Source organism: Myxocyprinus asiaticus, chromosome 24 (assembly GCF_019703515.2).
Source record: "Myxocyprinus asiaticus isolate MX2 ecotype Aquarium Trade chromosome 24, UBuf_Myxa_2, whole genome shotgun sequence".
Classification (NCBI taxonomy): domain Eukaryota; kingdom Metazoa; phylum Chordata; class Actinopteri; order Cypriniformes; family Catostomidae; genus Myxocyprinus; species Myxocyprinus asiaticus.
The window spans coordinates 14229204-14251993 of NC_059367.1; the positions used below are offsets into that span (position 1 = coordinate 14229204).

General features: G+C 36.5%; 1 protein-coding gene and 1 pseudogene across 2 annotated transcripts; both read right to left on the reverse strand.

The window, feature by feature from the left end:
• Positions 1-52: 52 nt before the first annotated feature.
• On the reverse strand, positions 53-16364 carry LOC127415343 (serine/threonine-protein kinase TNNI3K-like). 2 transcript variants are annotated; one of them, XM_051654080.1, is made up of 25 exons: positions 16237-16364; positions 15931-16039; positions 15555-15640; positions 15260-15357; positions 13611-13721; positions 13184-13282; positions 12960-13098; positions 12283-12427; positions 12031-12135; positions 11670-11764; positions 11397-11546; positions 10452-10538; positions 10253-10309; positions 9857-9949; positions 9225-9282; positions 8949-9143; positions 7876-7980; positions 7619-7671; positions 6950-7002; positions 6551-6683; positions 6230-6339; positions 3810-3869; positions 2526-2695; positions 1570-1649; positions 53-1256 (listed from the first exon to the last, which is right to left on the reverse strand). In XM_051654080.1, exons 1-25 carry the CDS (start codon positions 16274-16276, stop codon positions 1180-1182), a joined length of 2508 nt encoding a protein of 835 aa, XP_051510040.1. In that variant the 5' UTR covers positions 16277-16364; the 3' UTR covers positions 53-1179. The 2 variants fall into 2 exon arrangements, with proteins under 2 accessions (XP_051510040.1, XP_051510041.1); XM_051654081.1 differs by lacking the exon at positions 16237-16364 and having other exon boundaries at positions 15260-15384; positions 15931-15988.
• Positions 16365-18447: 2083 nt separating this feature from the next.
• LOC127415367 (fucose-1-phosphate guanylyltransferase-like) lies at positions 18448-22739 on the reverse strand (annotated as a pseudogene).
• Between the last annotated feature and the right edge of the window lie 51 nt (positions 22740-22790).

Below are 22790 nucleotides of genomic sequence, written 5' to 3' on the forward strand. Positions count from 1 at the left end.
TCAAAGTTTTATGGCTTTAGAATTTCTCCAAAACATAGATATAATAGTATGCAGTGTTTGGTAAGTTACTCTAAAAAAGTAATTAATTACATCTTCTACAGTGTAATTAGATTACTGTACCAATTACTCTGTCTGAAAAGTAATTGCATTACTTATTACTAATTACTTTCTAAAACCCTTATCAACCTCGACCAGATGAAAAATACAAGGATAGACATGAAATTGTTCTTTTTAATTCTTTCAAATAAATAATATAAAATCAAAAACATTATTCATGAACTGGCCAAAGAATTTAAGGGGGCTGCATTAAATTAGAAAACATACATTTTAACATTAGACGTTAAATTTCGATTTTAAATTCACTATTATTTTATAAAGAATTGTTCTCTAGTCAGTACGGTATTTAACACAATTACATCAAAAGTAACTGTAATTAAATTACTGAAAAATTAAAGAGTAATTCTTTACTTTTTTCAATGAAAAAGTAATTTAATTACAGTAATTAATTACTTAGTAATGCATTACACCCAACACTGATAATATTTATACTGAACACTAAATTTCATTATGGACCCTTTTCACATTTCTGGGTTTGGAGCATGGAAATAAACTATAGTGTGGTAAACTTCAACTGAGGTACATGGAGAGAGATGGATTAGTGATGGCAGTCAGAAGACAGAAAGATGACAAATTTACTGTCACTTCCTGTATGGTTATATTTGAAACCCCATTGCATTAATTTTCAAATTAAAGCTAAGGTAATATAACACAAAGAATGAGGTTATACATGTACATTAAATAATTAAAAAATGTAAAATATAAAAAAGTTTCGTTTATTTAGGCTGTTAAATCAAGGCGGAAATGATTAACCAAAGTCTGTGAAAAGGGTCCACTGAATGATTATTAAAAAAAATAAATAAAAAAAAAAAATCACACAAAATGCTTGACAAAGAAATTAAAAATAATACAAATAAATCAAAATAACTTGAAAAAGTCATGATTATATATGTGAACTTAGTGTTGGGTGTTCTACCTTATGGGTGTTCTTATACTGTAACACCCACTCTGGATCAGTATTTCTGGATCAGTCATCATCAGTCATATATGTGAGTGCGTGTGTGTGTGTGTGTGTGTGTGTGTGTGTGTTCGTGTGTGACGTTCTTTGGAGAGTTGCTGCTTTTAGTTGCTGTCCTCAAAGCTTCCATTGCTGCTGCATGATTGGAAACGCATGGTGCTCATGGGATCTGACACATATCCTGTGGGAACAGTATGGAGCACAATCAGCGACATGCACACAGTGTGCACGTCAAATACAGCCGCCCACTTGTTGCACCATATGCTAAAAAACAGAGCTTTCTCTCATCTTTGCAAATCTAGGTTTTTAGCCTCGGAACCTGTGTATTTGCATGCATTAAATTATCATGAATGCTGTGATACAGTCTCTATTAAAAATAAAAAACAACAATTGTTAACTTTGCCTGCAAACAAGGTTCTGAAGCACATTTATATGTTACCCCCATTAAGCTATTACCTGTATAAAAACACATGAATCACACAAGAATCACAAACCATTTCTGTCAATGGGTGGAAACTGCATGTTCCTCCTCATCTCATCCAGGGACAAACCCTGCGAGGATCGCCGACCAGAGCTGTCATAAAAGAAAGGCTTTATTCAACAATGAGTTAAGTATTGGTTTACCCTAGAGACCACAGAACAAGCATTCTTCTGTGATATGAAATTTTAATGACACTAAATAGGATACACTTCTGTTTTCTTTGTTGTTGTCATAGCTTAATGAGGCCTTGAAGAGTTTGTCCAGCTCAGATGATCCTCTATTGAATTTGTTTTCTATTTGGTCATTCATGTTATTAATTTAGCACGACTTACTGCACAGACCATGAAATGGCCTGCATTTCACAATTTCGTCATCTAAAATGTCATGTTGCAAAGATTATAACTCATTTTGGCTCTACAGAAGGAGTCCCTGGTTGTAATTTACTCTCTTGGTGGTTTTGTTGACAGTTGCCAGGTTTCCCCCATCTTCAGAAAACACACATTCATCACCACCCATAAAGAATTAAGAGGTGACCACCAGCAAAGGTTTTCAGTGTGAGTGTCATGCAAGTTTCATTGCATTTGCTTTCTTTTGTTTTCATGTCTGTTTCCAAGCAACAGCACTTCAGGCTGTTGTGCATTAGTGTTTTGGTTGGACTGCATGGCACTGTCCAAACAAAAGAGCATGGTGACCTGACTCCTACTAATGCACTGGTACAACGTAATGGCCGTGGAATGCCTCTATTTAAATTCATATTTGTTTTCTCAGTAATTTCTCTATGTAGTTTGTGACATGGCAATAGGCTGGAATGGTGCTCTTCTAAGCAAATACAACTAAATGTGCCATTTTATAGTCTAATCTTTATAGTCTTTTTGGGCAGTGTTTAGTAGCTTCTGGAGGTAACTTAAAACTGCACAATACTGCTACTGCTTTGATAGTTTTAGGACGCATGTGTGCTGGTATGTGTACTTTTGGCTCCAAAATGCATAGGCGCGAGCATTGAGGGCGTATTCCAACTCGAAACGTGAACGGAGGGCAGCCACGTGACTCCGTCCGGGACTGCCGCGTGCCACTAGGCAGTCCGTTGAGGAAGATGGGGATAGAGAGCCACTGCTGTTACTGGAGGCTGGAGACATTATCTGGACACATAGAAACACACACAAACATATAATGGGCAGACAGAAGAACACATAATTTAAATATGCAAAGGTACAATATAAAGTATATTCAAAATGTAAAAATATATAGTCTATTCACTTTCCTGCAACAATAAAAACACACAGCTTTGAAATATGTATTCTTTGAATTAAAGGGATAGATCACCCAAAAATGAAAATTTTCTTAACATTTACTCACCCTCATGCCGTCCCACACGTGTATGACTTTCTTCTGCTGAACACAAACGAAGATTTTTAGAAGAACATTTCAGCTGTGTAGGTCTATATAATGCAAGTGAATGGTGGCCAGAACTTTGAAGCTCCAAAAAGCACATAAATGCAGCATAAAAGTAATCCATACGACTCCAGTGGTTAAATCAATATCTTCAGAAGTGATATGATGAATTTGGGTGAGAAACAGATCAATATTTAAGTCATTTTTACTATAAATGTCCAGTTTCACTTCCATATTCTTCTTCCTTTGTTGTTGGCGATTTGCATTCTTTGTGCATATTGTCACATACTGGGTAGGGAGGAAAATGTATAGTAAAAAGGACTTTTCAAAAAGGAAAATATTAATCTGTTTCTCACCCACACCTACTGTATCATATCACTTCTGAAGATGTGGATTTAACCACTGGAGTAATGTGGATTACTTTTATGCTTCCTTTATAAGCTTTTTGGACCTATCAAGTTCTGGCTACCATTCACTTGCATTGTATGGACCTACAGAGCTGAGATATTCTTCTAAAAATCTTCATTAGTTTTCTGTAGAAGAAAGTAATCATACACATCTGGGATGGCATGAGCATGAGCAAATGATGAGAGAACTTTCATTTCTGGGTGAACTATCCCTATAAGCTTAGAGGTCATTGTGTGACATTTCAATCTTCTGTTAGGCACATGTCTTCACATAATCCACATTCCAGGTCAGAGATCACCAAACTTGAACTTTTTTACACAGCGAACGCAAAGTGTAGTGTGACTGCACTTTTAGTTGAGGCAGTTAAACTTCAAAACTAAAATGTACCTTGCCTTGTTGGGATAACATAAAGTCTAAGGTGTACTTTCCTTGTGTAAAGTGTATCTCATTTACCTCCACATTACACAGGCATTCCTCCAGTTTGGCTACCACCTCAGAAAACTCAGGCCTTTCCTGAAACAGAATAAAAAGAAAAACTGAGGATATTCATCAGAGAGGATTGTTTAGAGTACATTTGAAAACTATTCTCTGGCTATTCAATCAGGCGTTCTGCTGAAGAGGGCTCACTGATCGCAGCCCACGCATCATTCAAAGAGAAGGACTTCAAAGGACCAGACTCATTGGTACTTCATCAGAGGAGCGAGACAGAAAAAAACACATAAAGAATGACGATAGAGGTCGTGAATCACAAGGAACTACTGTGGTCATGAGCTAAATAATATTTTCTGCTTTTTTTACTCTTGTATGGTGTGTTGCCTGATTATTTCTGTGTATTCTTTACTGACAGTTTGCACCTTAAACAAATTACTTTATGTAACCAGTCCATAATACTGTATATACTTATGGGTAGTTAAAATGAAATACTTTGGGAAATTTGACCATGTAGTCCATGACATGGCATATTCCATCTTAAATTCTTTTAAACAGCATTATGCTAATTCTTGTATCATTATTATGCATGCAGCTTTAATGACCTCATATTAATTTAGAGACTACATTTGTTATACAGCAGGACCATTCAAAATGAACTAAAAGATGCTTAAAACTAGTGAAAATATTTTTGTGAAAAAATTGTGTGACAAATAATGGTGAAAAAAAAAAAAAACCTAAGATATCTACTTTCCAATATACATTCATTTAAATGTTAAACTCAAATCTTGATGTTAATTAAAAGCTGCCCATTAAATAAAGGTATTAAAATTAAAGCATTTTTCAAGTTGTTAGCATCTTATTTTTCCTGGCTCTGCCAAAGTGTTGTTCAGCAAAAGCTCTGTGCTCTAGAGAATAGTGTCAAGCTGCACTAGGTAGCGGGGCACATTCCTAACAAGCTCACTTGACACAGTTTCAGCCATGCACCTGAGGGACCAGCTGTGAGAACATCATATGGTGGCTGTACATGAACAAACAACTGGCACAGGTTTGTTGTACGGAGATGTGGTAGGCTAGCAACAGGTAGGAAAAAAAAAATACAATTTGTCCTCAGCTCAAGGCATTCTGGCTAATCAGACTGATTATAAACAGGCTCAGGGGCACACATATGTAGTTCTTGAAGTGGAGCTAAAGTCAACATGAATTGCCATTTGCAACACATTTTGCATCCCTATTTTGACTTATTTTGAAGTGTAACAGGAAATTAACTGAAAAAAAATAAATAAAGGGCAGGACTTGAAAGGCAATGAAAGGCATTTCAGACAAAGAGCAAGTTATTACATTTTGATTAAAAATGACAAAGAGAGACTTTTTTCTTTGGAATAACATGCACCAATGAATAGTTCACACTAGACTAGGAATATGCATCATTAAAGTAAAAAGGGTCAATTCTGATGTCATGTTGAATATATTAAAATACAATTTAAACTAAACATAAAGGGATGGTTCACCCAAAAAGGAAAATTATCTCATCATTTACTCACCCCCATGCCATCCCACATGTGTATGACTTTCTTTCTTCTGCTGAACACACACACACAAAAAAAAGATTTTTAGAAGAATATGTCAGCTCTGTAGTTCCTTATGATGCACGTGAATGGTGACCAGACATTTGAAGGTCCAAAAATTACATAAAGGGAGCATAAAAGTAATCCATATGACTCCAGTGGTTAAATCCATGTCTTCAGAAGTGATATGTGTGGGTGAGAAACAGATCAATATTTAAGTCTTTTTTACCATAAATATCCACTTTCACAATCTTTCCACATTTTAAAAGTGAAAGTGAAAGTGGAGATTTATGGTTTAAAAAAAAAGGACTTAAATATTTATCTGTTTCTCACCCGCACTTATCATATCGCTTCTGAAGATACAGATTAAACCACTGGAGTCATATGGATTACATTTATGTGGCCTTTTTAGAGCTTCAAAGGTCTGGTCACCATTTACTTGCATTGTGTGGACCTACAGAGCTGACATATTCTTCTAAACATCTTTGTTTGTGTTATGCAGAAGAAAGTAAGTCTTACACATGTGGGATGGAATGAGGGTGAGTAAATGATAAGAGAATTTTCATTTTTGGGTGATCTATCCCTTTAAGCCACAAATGCTGCCTTTTATAATAGAAGTATATGGCGTGAATGGACAGAAATGTCAAATTTGAAGTCTTAAGAATATCTGTTTTTATACCCTTTCAGCAATGCTTAAACTTACTTAGGAACTGATAAACTTTATCTTAATATTTTAATTTAAAAAAGGAAAATGAATGAATTCAAATTAAGAATTCTTATTTTACACACATTTGCATTTACTTTACATATTTCATGATCGTACTTGTCTTATCTGAAGCACGTGGGCTTCATTAGGGATAGATGTGGGCCACTCACCTCAGGACAGACATTCCAGCCCCTCATCAGCAGTGCTGAGATGGGTTTAGGGATAGAGTATCCAATTGGAGGACGGACATGATGATAGGCCATATCTGCAGCGGCTGCAGCTATAAGGAGTGAACACAGAATGGGCACGGCCTTTTAATTTAAAAATTAACAATACCCAACTCTATAAGTCAACTGGCTATACCATGAAAATTAAGATAAAAACTCACTGGAAGACTGAACTTCAACCTTATGACCCAATAATAAGTGCAAAGAACATCATTTGAGACAGTATTTATGTTTATTATAGAAGTAAATAGAGGGGTGCAGTGCCTGGTTTGAGATGGGCGAATGGAATCTCTCCCGTGAGCAGCTCCCACAGGCAGAGGGCATAGCTGAACATGTCTGCTTTCACTGTGTAGCGTGTACACTGAATAAAAACCTCTGGGGCCATCCAGCGCAGGTTCTACAGAGCATCAGGAGAGCTCATTGATGAACACAAACACTATGTGACTTACAATTGCTAAAACCAAAGTACATCAACACACAGGACATTCTGACGTACTTAAATTGACATATGAGAGTGCCAAAACCACAATGTAAGCAGAACAGAAAATTGCTCACATGTGCTGAATTAGTTGGATGTGGTTATTTATACATTACCTTTTCAAGGTGTTAATTAATAAACAAAATGAACTAAGCACACAGAATGACTGGAGAGGACGTATGTACCCCAGGTTGTTTGGTCATATTGTCTTCATCCATTGATAATAGGAAGCGAGACTCTGCAGAACAGTACAAAAACATTATCATTACATATACAATGGGGCCAACAAGTCTGAGACCACTAGTGAAAATCCTTCTATTCTATTTTTTATTTTTATTTATTTTTATTTTTTTTTGTGATGTAATATATCTTTCCATGACAAATGATATTTTCAGCATAATAATTACATTGAAAGGTTGAACTGAAAAATTGACTTGCATTTGAGAATTTTCTAGTATTTGGTACAATATATCATCTCCCTTTTGCTTTAATGACAGCATGCACTCAACCTGACATGGACTCCACAAGTTTGTGCAAAATTTTAAGATCTGTGTTATCCCAGAATGATTTAAGAATGTTGATTTAAGAATCTTGTGTGTTTCAATGAAAGCAAGAAAACCTGACCTTTTTAAAAACAATTAACGAACATAGTTAAAATCACAAATTTCTTGACATAACATTTCTTTGTTTTCAATTTTTCAAAATCCTAAAACTTTCGGATTATTTCCAGGTTAAATTAGATTTTCGATTAAAGATTTGCAAAGTAGTCTCTATGTGGTATATTTACAATTATAGTGAGGTAAGACCTGGAAAGTGTCATATCGTCTTAAGTTGTGTTGTGTGGCTTTCCTTACCTCCAAAATCAGCCACCACAGCGTGCCCATCCTCATAGAGCAGAATATTATGACTGAAAAGACATCACTAGGTGAATGGAGGTTTACAACCCAGATCTCACAATACCATGTTTCACCATTGCTGCCAGTGCTATTATGTGGAACTCAAAATATCCTGGTTTTAACAATATAGTAGGAGAGTGATGGACTGAGGAACATCAAGATTATTGAATGTGCATGTGATGATGATGGTAATGATAATGATGATGGTGACTAACCTGTTGAGGTCTCTGTGAATTATTGGTTGGGTCAGATTGTGAAGATACTCCATTCCTTTGGCCACATCAATGGCAATGATGAGCTTGGACTGCAGATCAATGATCCTGGATGTTAAGGCATCATTAAATGAACACCTACTCCCCCACTGATCAAAGCACCTATCATTCCAACTCAAACAGATCAATGAGACGATCACCTTAAACTACATATGGAGCACTGAGAAGAAATCAGAGGCTTAGTGGAACTGATGCAGGTCTCAGTCTATAAACAGACCCTGATGTTGCTTTAATTAAATTCAATTAAAAATGTTTGTATAACACTTTTCACAATACAAAGTGTTCCAAAGCAACTTTACAGAAAATAGAAAATAAATAAATAAATAAATAAATAGAACAGAAAAGAAGATGTGAGTTAGCCAAAGGCAACAGCTGAAGGAAATACTACTTAAAATCTTATATAGAGGAGGAAACATTTGCAACCTCTGGCTAGCACATTATTAAAGGGATGGTTCACCCAAAAATGAAAATTCTCTCATCATTTACTCACCTTCATGCCATCCCAGAAGTGTATGACTTTCTCTCTTCTGCTGAACACAAACGAAGAATATCTCAGCTCTGTAGGTCCATACAATGCAAGTCAGTGTTTAAATGAATGTCTTCTAAAGTGATATGATCGCTGTGATTAATATATTTTAATCTGTTCTCACCCAAAACCAACTGGATCACTTCAGAAAACATACATTAAACCACTGGAGTCTTATGGATTACCTTTATGCTGCCTTTATATGCCTTTTGGAGCTTCAAAGTTTTGGTCACCATTCACTTGCATTGTATGGACCTAAAAATCTATGTTTGTGTTCAGCAGAAGAAAGAAAGTCATACAAATCTGGGATGACATAAGGGTAATGATGAGAGAATTCTCATTTTTGGGTGAACAATCCCTTTAATAATAAACTGAATTAAATTGAATTAATCAGAATGAACAAAAGAAGAGGTTCTAGAGAATTTGGGAAGGATATTTGAAACCTGTACAATGTTTCCCAGCCTCATTCTTAGCAGTGAAGCATTCTCACCTCTTCAGCTCATGCAGCAGTGAGAACAGGGATCCTCCGGACACATACTGGGTTACTATGGCAAACTGACTGGGGTCATCCAGACATGCCCCCACAAACTGGATCACACAGGGGTGGTTGAGACGACCCAGGATGGACACCTCCCGACAGAACATATCAGTGTCTGACTTTGAACAGTAAGTGTTTGCACGGTACCTGTGGAAAAATGCAAAGATGATACAGTCTTTGCCACCATAAAGTGGACGAGGACAAACAAATGTTTAAAAATGCTCTTACCGTTTAATTGCGACTATCTTATTGCGGCATCTTCCTCTGTAGACTTTTCCGAAGGAGCCTGTGGTTGCAGAGGTGCAGTGTTTCAACTAATTAGGGCTTAATGGGGCCCCAAAAAGTCTTTGGATACTTACTGTAAGCCACACTTAAAATGTATCTCGTTGAATTACCTATCAAAATATCAAACCAACTGGTATTTATTTTTAAGAAAGATAGCACACTTTTCAAGAAAAGCATTTTTACAAAAATAAATTGGTTGGGTTTTGAATGATGAAATAATGTAAATATTGAAATTGTTTACAATTAAGAAAAAAACGCATTTGGCTGTCAAACTTAGTTGAACATGTCCAAAGTTAATGTCATAATCCATCTCTGTGGCTACTTTGCTAGGACACCATGTGAACTGTAGGGGAACTGATTTCATATATCCAACAAAAATCACCTTGACACCAGTTGGTTAAAAGTCATTACAAATATTTCTCAGAATAGTGATTTTAGATAAGAAAAAGGTCTAAAACCATTTGTTTGCAGATGCCACTTGATTTGATATTTTGTTATGTAATGCAATTAAATGTGTCTTCACTGTCAAAATACTAAGGGTCACTGTATGTAGCCCCATTATTAAACTGATGTACCTGATCCAATAATCTCGTTAAACTCTAGCTCGGAGAGTTGAAGGTGGAAGTTTGATGGAAGACTTGCTCGCAGCAGAAGCACATCTGCCTTCTCTAAAGGTGAAAAGAGGATCAAGAGGGGTTTGTTTGTTTTATACCTTCACATCAAACATCTTATAAAACTCTAATCATGATTCATTTAGCTTATGTTGTTCACATCTGCCCATCAGTCATGAAATATGGGCAGATACAAACTAAAGACTTAAACTGAAACAATTACACTGTGGGAGGATGTTTGGAGTATCTCAGAGGATATTGCTGACTGTGGGTAGCAGCATTTCAGGACATAAAAAGAGTATCATAGCAACAGTGATTCAGTGAGTCAACTGTTTGTGAGTGTATGTGTGTGTGCATTACCTTTAGTCATGCTTTTGATCTTTCCTAGGGGAGAGGGTACGGAAACATAGGACCCGTCTGTAACAGATCACAATTCACAACTAACAAAATGAACTTTTTATTTCATACTTTTCTTATAATTAACAATGGCAACAGAATTTTCCATACAGCCAGTTTACATTACAAATCTGCCAGAGTGAATATAGAGAATGTCTCATACCCCCTCCTGGTTGAGAGTATTCATTGCAGGGTGAGTCATCCTGGGGTCGTTTGTAGTGTTTTAGCAGAGTAACAATGGCATCGTGGCCTGAAAAAAGCACACAAAAATAAATTATAATAAACCTGATTTGTACAGCTTTATTTAAGTCACTTTATGATAGATAGATAGATAGATAGTTAAAAAAGAAAGCTAGATTGATAGATAGAAAGAAAGAGTGACAGATAGATAGATAGATAGATAGATAGATAGACAGACAGACAGATGCTAGACAGACAGACAGACAGACAGTCATTTGGGGTCGCTTGAAGTGTTTTAGCAGAGTAACAATGGCATCGTGGCCTGGAAAAAGCACACAAAAATAAATGATAAAAAGGCTGATTTGTACAGCTTTATTTTAGTCACTTTATGATAGATAGATAGACAGATAGATAGATAGATAGATAGATAGATAGATAGTTAAAATAAGAAAGATAGGGGCCTGGGTAGCTCAGTGGTAAAAGACACTGACTACCACACCTGGAGTCACGAGTTCAAACCCAAGGCATGCTGAGTGACTCCAGCCAGGTCTCCTAAGCAACCAAACTGGCCCGGTTGCTAGGGAGGGTAGAGTCACATAACCTCCTCGTTGTCCCTATAATGTGGGGTGCGTGGTGAGTTGAGTGTGGATGCCGCGGTGGATGGCGTGAAGCCTCCACATGCGCTATGTCTCCGTGGCAACGTGCTCAACAAGCCACGTGATAAGATGCGCGGGTTGATGGTCTCAGACGCGGAGGCAGCTGGGATTCGTCATCTGCCACCCGGATTGAGGCGAATCATTACACGACCACGAGGACTTAAAAGTGAACTGGGTGAAAAATTCCAAATTGGGTTAAAAGGGGGAAAAAGATAGATAGATAGATAGCACAAAGGTATATAAAACAAAGCTAAATGTGCTGCAAAACTAACCTTTCTCATAGGCCCACATTAAGCAAGTCTGTTCCTCTTTTTCTCCACTGGAACGGCTTGGGTCACAAGTTACCAGGTTCATATCTGCCCCGTTGTCCAAAAGGAACTGGACCAGTCGGATGTGTCCATGGAAACATGCACTATGTAGACCTGTCATTTCAAAGGTGATAAGGTCAACGAGGCTATCAAAATAATTAACAATAAACCTGTGTTAAACAGAACATTTTTAGTGTGACTCATACAGAAATGTACAGATTATTGCTGTCATCCTACCTGTGTGTCCATCTCGTCCCTGATGGTTAATGCTTAAGGCATTCTGACTGAGCAGATACTTGACCATTTCCAGGTTCTTGCCATAGGTGCAGGCACTAAAGAGGACAATTGGACCTCAGTCAGTGTACCTTTAGTGTGTACTGTGTACCACACTAGTGTAATCTGTGATGGGCTATATGTAATAGAGCTAATATTTCTAATATATAAATAAATCACATTGACTTGAATTATTCATGCTACAGCAATATTACCTTCTGTATATATACCCATATAATGCATAGGTTAACAATGATGGTTAATTCTTTTGTAAAAGAAACTAAGCAAATTGAGGTAGTCTGTTGAACTGATGTAGGGACGTTACCTGTGAAAAGCTGTCTCACTGAAGATGTTCTCCTTAGACAGACTCTCCGTGCCAGATAACTGAATGATCTCTTTGACCACTTCAAACTTTCCATTGTAGCAGGCTCTGACAAGAAATATGAGACTCAAATCAGAATCACTATAACAGTTCTTTGTATTACAGATTTCTTTCATTCCACATAAGTAATTTGCCACCATTTGCTAATTAACTACCAACTTGTGTTGTGTGAGGATCTCGCTCAGGTGAACTCACAGGTGGAGAGGTGTATCCCCATAAATGTTGACGGAGTGCGGTTGTAAATCAAAGCTGCCCTGCAGCAGAAAACGGACGACCTCATGGTGTCCAAATCGAGCGCAGAAATGAAGAGGAACGTGGTCCTCATTGTCCTGAGCATTGACTACGTATATGAAGGGATAGATAAAAGTCTATATGTAATTCTTTAATCAATGTTAGATTATTTAAATTTCTATATTGATACAGTAGAAAACTGCTTATTAATACAGTAGGTTGTTGATGCATAATGTGTTCATGGTCTTTTATCAATATCAAGATTCTGGATTACATTTTTTATGTCAAAAAGTCACGATTTCTATAAAACATTTTTTGCCTTCACTAGTTCATTTCAAATGGTCCTGCAATGTGACAAATAAACTATTAAGAGTACACATTTTCCATGAAGTCTCAGTTAATATGAGGTAAAAATAAATAAATAAATAAATAAAATACTGCATGCAGAATAATTATTAAAGCAGTTTTAGATAGTATAGCATTGTATAGCTATTCACACTGCAGGACATGCCAACTACCCCTGTCAATCACCCAAATGCCCCCACATTTATATTTTTTATAGTGACTATATTGTGAAATATGTTATAGTTATGAAATATGTAATAGATTGGCCCAGGGCCCAGGGCTCTTCAAGCTCACACCTTCAGTTTTGCTTCCGTCGTCCATCAGCTGTTTGACGATGCCCAGAAAGCCTTTAGCTGCGGCCAGGTGTAGTGGCCTGTCTCCCACCTCTCCACTTACATTCACATCAGCCCCAAACTTCATCAGCAGCTTGCACACCTGTCCCACAGGTAAAGCAAGAAAATGTTACGATCAGTGTTATGCACCTGTCAGACAATTATGGCACAAAACAAGCATATCTGACCTGCTCATGGCCAAAGTATGCTGAAATATGTAGAGGGGTGAAGAACACTGCATCTTGGACGTTGACATAGGCCCCGTGTTGCAATAGAATATCAACAGCCTTTGGAAAATAGAGTGAACAATTTAGTGACAAAAGCTCCCAAAAGTACTTGAAATACCTAAGGAAGATCATTTGAAGCAGTTAGACTTTGGAGTTAAAGTGTACTAAAAGGCAGTGCCATACAATTACCAGTATTTAAAGGGATAGTTCACCTTTCTTTAGTTAACCAAAAAGGAAATGTTAGCCAGAAGAGTCCCTAACATTCTGCCTAACATCTCCTATTGTGTTCCATGGAAGAAATAAAATTTATTATGATTTTCATTTTTGGTTGAACTTTCCCTTTAATTTAGGTTAACTGTATTGTGTTAAAAACATATGCAGTACCCACCTCGAGATGGCCAGCCACTGTAGCTATATGCAGGGCAGTGAGGGCTCCATACCCCACCTGCTGGATGTCTGCTCCACCATGTAGCAGAGCAGTAACCAGTTCAGCGTTATCCTACATTACAGATGAACAAAAACACTCAGCAATCAATCATCTGCTGGTATGGTGTCTGCAATGTGATGCAATTATCTTAATACAATCAAAGCAAAATTCAAAAAACCAGCTGGAATCAGCAACAGACTGGAATAGTCGTAAAGATCTTGGTATACATTTCTGCAGCAGAAACGCATGTGTGGTGTGCTATACAGTCAAATAATAAAGGGGTAGCTCACCCCAAAATGACAATTCTGTCATCATTCACTCACTCACCCTCATGTCATTCCAAACCCATTTGACTTTCTTTCTTCCGTGGAACACAATAGGAGATGTTAGCCAAAATGTTAGTCTCAATCACTATTTACTTTCACTGTAATGAATAAAGATGCAATGAAAGTGAATGGTGACTGAGGCTTAGATGAACAACATGAGGGGGAGAAAATTATGACCTTTATTTCTTTAAGCACTGATTTTTGGCTCTTTGAAATTTTGAAATTTTGAACAGAATTTTTTTTTGTTTTTTTTGTTTTTGTGGTGAAGTAAATATTGCAGAAAAGATTAAGTACTTTCTTCATTGAATAAGTTAGTTTAAGCGTGAACTTGAAAAAATCAAGTAAATTTTACAGCTGTACTTAATTCAAACATGCAAAAATAAATGCTCTAGCTTATAAGTAAATATTATTTATGATTGTTTTGTTATCTTTACAATGCGTCATCATGTATCAATTCTAAAGTAGAAATCCTTGTCATATTTATTCGCTAATTTGAGTAAAATTCACAAGAAAATAACATTTTTCATAGTTGGTGATCTCAGCATGCACTGGGCTTGAATAATTAATTAGTTTCACTGTTTGTAAGTTGATTTACACAGTTTTTATTGTTGATTTTGTTGTTACGTTTGGTAACTTCTTGTTTTGTGAAGTCTGAAGTTAATTTTCTACTTAAAATTACCTGTTAATGATAAAAAAAATTAACTGTTGTTTGTTACCGTCATTGTGTTTTGTGTACCAAGTGTTCAGATCTGCATGCGCAGTTTTGAATCTTGTTTCTAATGGTAGTAATGCAAGGTAATTTTGTCTAATAGACTACATAGCATGCATTAAGCTTTCCTGTGGAAGTCTTCTGTGTGTCATGTGGTACATGAGTATTTTTTTTAAACAATGAAAGCAAGTACATTTCAAAAAGCAATGTTTAATTCAGTGCTAAATTGCTTGAGTAACATGTTCAAAGAAAAAATAAGTACAATTAACTTGAAAAAGAGTATTGCAAAGTCAATTTTACTTGAGAATTTCTAATTAAAGCCACGAAGATTTGTGTGTAGCCTTTACTTGAAAATATGGTCTGTTAAATTTACTAGCAATTTCTGCTTGGTTTGTTAAGTAAACACCACTCCACATTTTTTTTAGTAACTATAATGCCATATTGTTACATTTCGATGAAACAACCATTTTTGTGGACATTGTCATTTGAGCACTTCATTAACATGCCTAACCAGTACACAGTGTTTTAATTATTCATAAGACGAGAACAGCATCCTGAATTAAACTTTGACAGACCTTGTATGCAGCAAAGTGCAGAGCAGTGAATCCATTCCGAGTGAGTCTGGATGGCCGCAGACCTTTCAACATGAGGGTCCTGATGTGAGCTTTATTCCCTGGTACCAAATATAGTTATAGTAGATCTAAAAGTTAGAATAACATCTCATTTTATGAAAGTCCTATGACAGTGAAATAAATGCACTAAGCATGAAGCTCAGTAGGCAAAATTCACTCCTACAGAGTTAAAGTAAATGTATGCTTTCAAAGTTAACAGATGACATACAGATAGCTTTTGAGCATGTTTTAGCTCTACCTCCACATATACAGCAGAGATGCAGCAGGGACAGTCCACCCTCTGTACGATAATTCAGGTTCACTTTATTGAATGCCTCATCTGAGCTGTGTAAATATAAATACACAGAGGAATCAGTAATTCTATATGCTCAGCTCCGTTTCAATACAATGTTTTATAATACGGAGGATAACTAGTATTTAGGGACATTTAAAAACATACATAATCTACTATAACTAAAACAGTAATCAGCCTCCTCCACATTCACTCTCTCCGTATGCAATGTTATTATTATGGATACGCAGGCCTTGGTGCTCATTTGCTGGAACAGTTTATACACTAATAATAGTACAATACAAAGGAGTCTAACAAAGCTTGTAGTTTCCAACCATCTAACCTGAAAACATGCTTGAGTTCCTTAAACTCCTCCTCTTTAATTCTCAGGTCCTCCTCCACTCTCTCTATTATGACTGCATACGACTCACTCACTTTCTTTTTCCACTCATCTAAGGCAAAAAAAACAACAAAAAAAAAAACATTGAATCAAGGCCACAATACTATATGAACACAATATACTCATTGTATAATCTTAAATATATACAGAACAACCTTTACTCACTGTCAACAAAACACTGAAAATACTTAATCTTCAATTAATAGAACTAATAAAGCATTTAATCATTTCAAAGAAGCATCTATTTACCTGTACATGTCTGAGTAGGTCTTGATTTATAATTCCCCATTTCTCTGTCTGCTTTGAAGCTTTGTGTGTTGTAAGTTTTAGGGAAAGTGTCACACAGCTGTAACACTACTCTGGCACAATAGGGAAGAGTCCGATAAGGGATCACAGTCCCCTGCTAAAAATACATCTGCTTCGGTGTGGAATGTGACAACAATGACAGCTGACTTGTCTGAGGAGCTGTACCTACTAGTACAAAGTAAAGCCATGGTCAGTTTCTCTCTTCAGATGACAGGTACATCAGTGTGTTGTCATCTTGGAACTGGCAGAAAAAGATGATTTTGTGTTCAGTACAGGAATTAAATTCCAGATGAAAAATAGCCTAATGCATATGTTTATAAAGTTTCATTTAGGTCATACTGGTGGGTTGTTGTGTCTTATTTAAGATGTAGTTCATATTAAACATAAATATTAATTGTTGTTTATTCATTTTGCTCAACAGAATGCTGGCACAGTCTTACCAAACTTCTAGCAAACAATGGCACAGACTAAGAGATGCATCAAATAAAATGTATATTTGTCTAAGTTTTATAAGTTTTATTTGTCAATATCTTTTTTAGAACCTAAAAAGTGAACAAAATGTAAAATAACTCCTTCATCAGTGTCGACCCAGATAAAGAGATGACCTGAAAATGTTTAGGCCCATTCTTTTGCACTATATACACATTTTTAACTTCTAAATCAAGATTGTGTAGGGTTTCCCCCTCTTTATAATGTCAAGCTCTTCCTCCTTTTATTGAATTGCTTTTGAGTTTACGCAACTAATATATTCTGGTCTTTACAATCCCTTGATTGGTGTTTGGCAAACATTTTCCAAGTTTTATTTTATCATAAAGATGAAAATGTACAGAATTTATTACAAGTAATCACTCAACACAGTGCACACCCAAAATTAAAATAATCCAACACAAATTTAATGTTTGAATATTTCATTACTTCTGCATACAAGTAGATGAATTCTGAAGAAAACTGTTAATAGACCTTTTTAACAGACTGCGATGACGCCTTATTTAGCAATGTAAATCTCGCAATTTTTTTTATATTATACATTTTTAAAATATTGAGTGTAAATTTATAACATTATGCTTTGTGTTGTATTACCCTGGAATTAGTTTTATAAAACGAATTACCACAGCTGCGAGGGGGTTTCTATTACAGCTGCTGAGAGAGTGACAGTAAATTTGACATCTTCTCCCATTTTACTATCTTAATCCACCGATCTCTCTATTTATTTCCTCTTCTGGAAGGTCATTCAAATGTAATAGTGGATTTTTTTTTTTTTTTTGCTCTTGGAGCAAATGGGTAAGTGAAAATAATATTTGCTGTTATCCCCCATTCACTCCCATTCACCACTGTCGAAGTTTACCCTACAAACGTTTACTCCTGAGTTCCAAAACCAGGAGTGTGAAAAAGGTTTATTGACTTGGTATTTCAGAGTACCATGGACCCATTTCACACGTCCATGTGCGCAAAGCGGAAGTCATCATAGTTGGATAAACTTGAATGGTGGTGAATGGGAGACAACAGCAAATGTAATTTATGTTTCCCATTTGCTCCAACAGCAAAATAAAAACATATCAACGGATACACTTTCACAGCTTTGCAAAAGAAGATCAAAATATACAGATGCTACATTTACGTTGTTAAAGAAGGCGAATACGCGTCATAATAAGTCTGTGAAAGGGGTCCACTGGTCGACAATTTAAACCTGTTCCACATAAAATCCACAGAACACCCTAAATCCATTGGCAGTTGCTTAGTTGTTTGTGTGATGTCCCATTTGGCCAAGCTGGACCCTGTTGACTAATTCTCTTTGTGCATGTGCAGTTAAAGTGCAGGTATATATGCATTTCTTTGGAGGATTAAATTTATTTAATGACTTTATTTGAGCTGTGCTATTGTTTGATCTAAATTGAATCAATTCAATTTAAATAATTAACAACAGTAGAAACAACAATACTTAAATAGCAAATCTGAGTTAAGTCTACTTGCATCTAGTTAACTTAACCTAAATAGTTAATTTAATTCTATATGAACACCTAGTTAATTTAACTCAATTACATTTGTTTTGGAAACACCATTACTCAATTCAGTTGAGGGAACGAGTTTACTCAATCAAACAAGTAGTCAGCTATTAGGGTTTTCAGTCCTAAAAGCGATAAAATCACTGATACTTTACACAAATTCAGAGAGAATTATTTCTTTCTCCCTGAGAACGTCTTCATAATGTTCTTTCCTTAACCTCAGCATTTCCTCCAGATTCTTGTTTTGCAGAGTTTCCTGAAGAGAGGTGAGTGTGATATTTTGGGGTAGAGAGAATTTGGTACCACCATCCAGCACCTTCACCATTGCCAGTGACATCATGAATGAGCCCTTTAGATCTGAACACACTGGGAAAATGCAGGCGTTCCACAAACTACACATGGATCTGTCTCCAGAAAACCTGATCTTACCTGGACACGAGCCCCAAAGTCCAACACAGTCATCTAGACTAACTTTAAACAAGCTCAGTGCACTCAAATCAGCAGGGCTGGCCACATTTTTCTTTAGATTGTCTTTAACACCAAAAACCACAGTCACAAACCTGGTTTTCTTTTCCAGGTTTACACAGAGAGAGTGCATGAAAGTGTCACTCGGCACTGTGAGGTCTGTGCCAATCCAGCAGCCACTGATAATAGATCTAAAACCAACTTTAACCTTGGCATCCAGTCTGGAGTATTCCACAACACTTCCCTAGGATACGGTCACACTGGGATGCAGGATGCTGTGCATTACACAATTTCTAGTTTTCTCAGATGGCTCCAAGTGAGAAATGCTGAAGGCAGCAGAGAGCAGGCTGAGTTCCGCTTTGAGACAGGGGTCAGCCATGAAATGGAACAAGTATTCCTCAGTGGTGCCGACATGACAGAACTTGGAGTTGTTTAGCAGGATGACGTTAAGATCTGTGCCCTTGAGACGATGGAAAATCTTTCTGTGAATCTCAACAAGGCTGCTGTCCTTCTTTGTGACATTGGCTGTGTTTTCTGTGTAATCCACAGCAGCTCCTTGCCCCAAGGCTTGAAGGAAGTCCCCATAAGCATCAATTTCACATGTCAGAGGGCTGATTTTGCTTAGCAAGATCAGTAGTGTCTTAGTAGTCCCATAATCAACATAGTAAGTGCTGTTGGTGTAAACAAACTCCTCTCCTTCCCTTTTGCATACTGCATTGCATTTGCGCATCTTCTCTGTGCTTGTTTGTGCAGAAATTGAGAGCAAGTTCTATATTCCATGTCACAGATCCCGGGCTTCTCTGCTGGTTCTAGAACAAAAACTCCATGTGTGGATCCGATGGAGAGAGAGGAGAGCTGGGCTAAAGCAGTAAAACCTGACTTATCGAACACAACGTTCTCTTGGTCAGGAACCTTGTAGAGTTCAATGTCATCAGCACAGGTAACCAGCACACCTGGCTTCATGTGTGCGGGGAAATCCACATATATAGCAAATTTGAGCTCCAGCATTTGAAATAAAGGGTTTCCCAGGGGCAATGCTGTGAATATTTTACCCAGGGCGCTGGCATTGGGCAAACGCTGACTGAATCCTCCTGCATATATAATAAATTACCATAGGTAGATAAAAAAATATGAAACAACTGAAACATTATGCAGTTATCTAGACTTGCCTTGTATTCAACTGTTATGAATTTCAAGTTTCATTTTATTATTATACGGATCTCTGGAAAACTTGATTCTGATTGGACAATCACAGCATTCTGCACTCAAATGATAAACTATTGCCCCAAGCAAACAAATTCCTACCTAGCTGTACTAGGTTCAAGTTTCTCATATCACTCTGTTGTCTGTGTCTTCTCACATAATAAAATTCCAACTCAATGTCCAAATCAATATTCAATGTACATTTATTTATTTATTTATTTGGTACGTAAACATGTAATAAGTGAGATACACAGTCAGTCAGTCACTCACAAAATAAATCCTTTCAGGGTGATACAAGACTACTCCGCATTAAATCTGGTTTCTGATTGACTGCTTATTTTGACTCATTTACAATCATTTGCAAAAGCTTGAATGAGAAATTATGTATATTATTATAGATGAATTTATTACCTGCATGTATGAGGATTATATTAAATCCAGAAAATGACTAGCCATATTTATCATTAATGCACTGCAGTGAATGTAAGGTGGATCCCCCATTACCTGTGTGAACAGATGTATTACAAACAATTCCAAAATGTGCCCACAAAATCAATATAATTCTAAAAAAAAGGATTTGTATATGTCACCAGTCTTGCTTCCTGGTGGGTCTGCAAACACATGATAATTGATGCAAAGTGGCAGTTCTTTCCTCTCCAGTTTCTCAGTGATCTGAGTTTCATATGCAGACATCTGATCCTCATCAACTGCAGTAATGACCACAAGATCCCAGAATTCATCGGACTGCACTTCTTTACCTGTGAGGGGGACATAGACAACTTGTGCTGCACATGCATATTATGCACTTACAAAGTTGCACTAACAATACAAGTTAATATCAAGGCAACACTAACTAAAAAGCACCAAAAAGAACTACAGTATTCCTATGTTTATACGTACCATTATAATGCTATGTTTTTTGGACATATGCCATGGTAATGCTGTGTTTTTTTCTTATGTACTATATATAATAATGCTATCTTTCAATAGTAAAATGTTTTGGACATATACCATGGTACTGCCGTTTTTTTTTATTTTATTTTTTTTATGTGTTATATATAATAATGCTATATTTCAATAGTAACATGTTTATGGACATATACCATGGCAGTGCTGTGTTTTTGTTTTTTTTTTCTTATGTGCTATATATAATAATGCTATCTTTCAATAGTAATGTGTTCTATCTACACACTGATGGGGACGAAGTGGAGCGTGTGACTAGCTCAAGTTCCTGGGTGTCCATATCTCTGAGGATCTTTCCTGGACCTACAACACCTCCACTCTGATCAAAAAGACCCAACAGCGCCTTTACTTCCTTAGAAAGCTAAGGAAAGCTCACCTGTCCCCCCACATCCTGCTGAACTTTTACCGCTGCACTATTGAAAGTATCTTAACAAACTGCATCACAGTGTGGTATGACAACTGCACTGTCTCAGACCAGAAGGCCCTCCAGCGGGTGGTGAAAACTGCCCAATACATCACTGGTGTTCAGCTACCCTACATCAAAGACATTCACCACAAACGCTGCCTAAGGAGGGTGAGAAGCATTATCAAAGACACCTCTCACCCCAACCATGGTCTGTTTACTCCTCTCCCATGTGGGAGACGCTATAGAGTCTTTGCTGTCGCATCAGCAGACTCAGGAACAGTTTCTTTCCCTCAGCTGTCAGCCTACTGAACTCTAAACTCAGGTGCTGAACACTACATCCCTCTCGGACTACACATTTTTTTTTTGCACATTTCTTTGCACATAATTTCTACCCCTTGATGCCATTTGCACTGTTATGGTCTCTGGCCATATATATATATTTACATATTTATACTTCATTCTGTACAATGCACCTTCAGTGTTTATACTTCTTCATTTGCAACTTGTACTGTATTACCATGGTAGTGCTGTTTTGTTTTGTTTTTTGTTGTTTTTTTTGTTTTTGTTTTTTTTCTTATGTGCTATATATAATAATGCTATCTTTCAATAGTAACATGTTTAAGGACATATACCATGGCAGTACTGTGTTTTGTTTTTCTTATGTGCTATATATAATAATGCTATCTTTCAATAGTAATGTGTTTTTGGACATATACCATGGTAATGCTATGATGTTGTTGTTTTTTTGTTTTCTTATGTGCTGTATATAATAATGCTATCTTCCAACAGTAATGTGTTTTTGGACATATACCATAGTAATGCTATGATGTTGTTGTTTTTTTGTTTTGTTATGTGCTATATATAATAATGCTATCTTTCAATAGTAATGTGTTTTTGGACATATACCATGGTAATGCTATGATGTTGTTGTTTTTTTGTTTTGTTATGTGCTATATATAATAATGCTATCTTTCAATAGTAATGTGTTTTTGGACATATACCATGGTAATGCTATGATGTTGTTGTTTTTTGTTTTCTTATGTGCTATATATAATAATGATATCTTCCAACAGTAATGTGTTTTTGTACATATACCATGGTAATGCTATGATGTTGTTTTCTTTCTTATGTGCCACTCTAATGCTATCTTTTAATACCAACATGTTTTTGTACATGTACCATGGTAATACCATAGTGTAATTTTAATCTGCTATGTTAGAGCCCTCGGTTAATGTACCACTTGGTAATACCGGGCAAACAGGTAAAAATGGAACAAGAGAAAGCATGATAGAAACGTGTACCCTCAATTTGTTGCATTTTTCAAGTTTCTCCTTGAAAATTTCCGCGATCTGCCATGATGAGAAACAGCAAGTTCAACCAGTCTAACCTCTACCTAACTATTTCAGTAGAAGCAAGAAATAACTTTTTTACTTTTAACTTTGACAGTCTTTATTCAA

What these genes read in the sequence shown, in the direction of transcription:
- LOC127415343 (XM_051654080.1), bottom strand. Translation starts at nt 16,276, where the DNA reads ATGGGGAATTATAAATCAAGACCTACTCAGACATGTACAG. An exon ending in AGTGAGACAGCTTTTCACAG is followed by an intron (nt 11,765 to 12,030) that starts GTAACGTCCCTA and finishes TGTCCTCTTTAG; the next exon opens with TGCCTGCACCTATGGCAAGA. An exon ending in GATCAAAAGCATGACTAAAG is followed by an intron (nt 9,950 to 10,252) that starts GTAATGCACACA and finishes TTTCACCTTTAG; the next exon opens with AGAAGGCAGATGTGCTTCTG.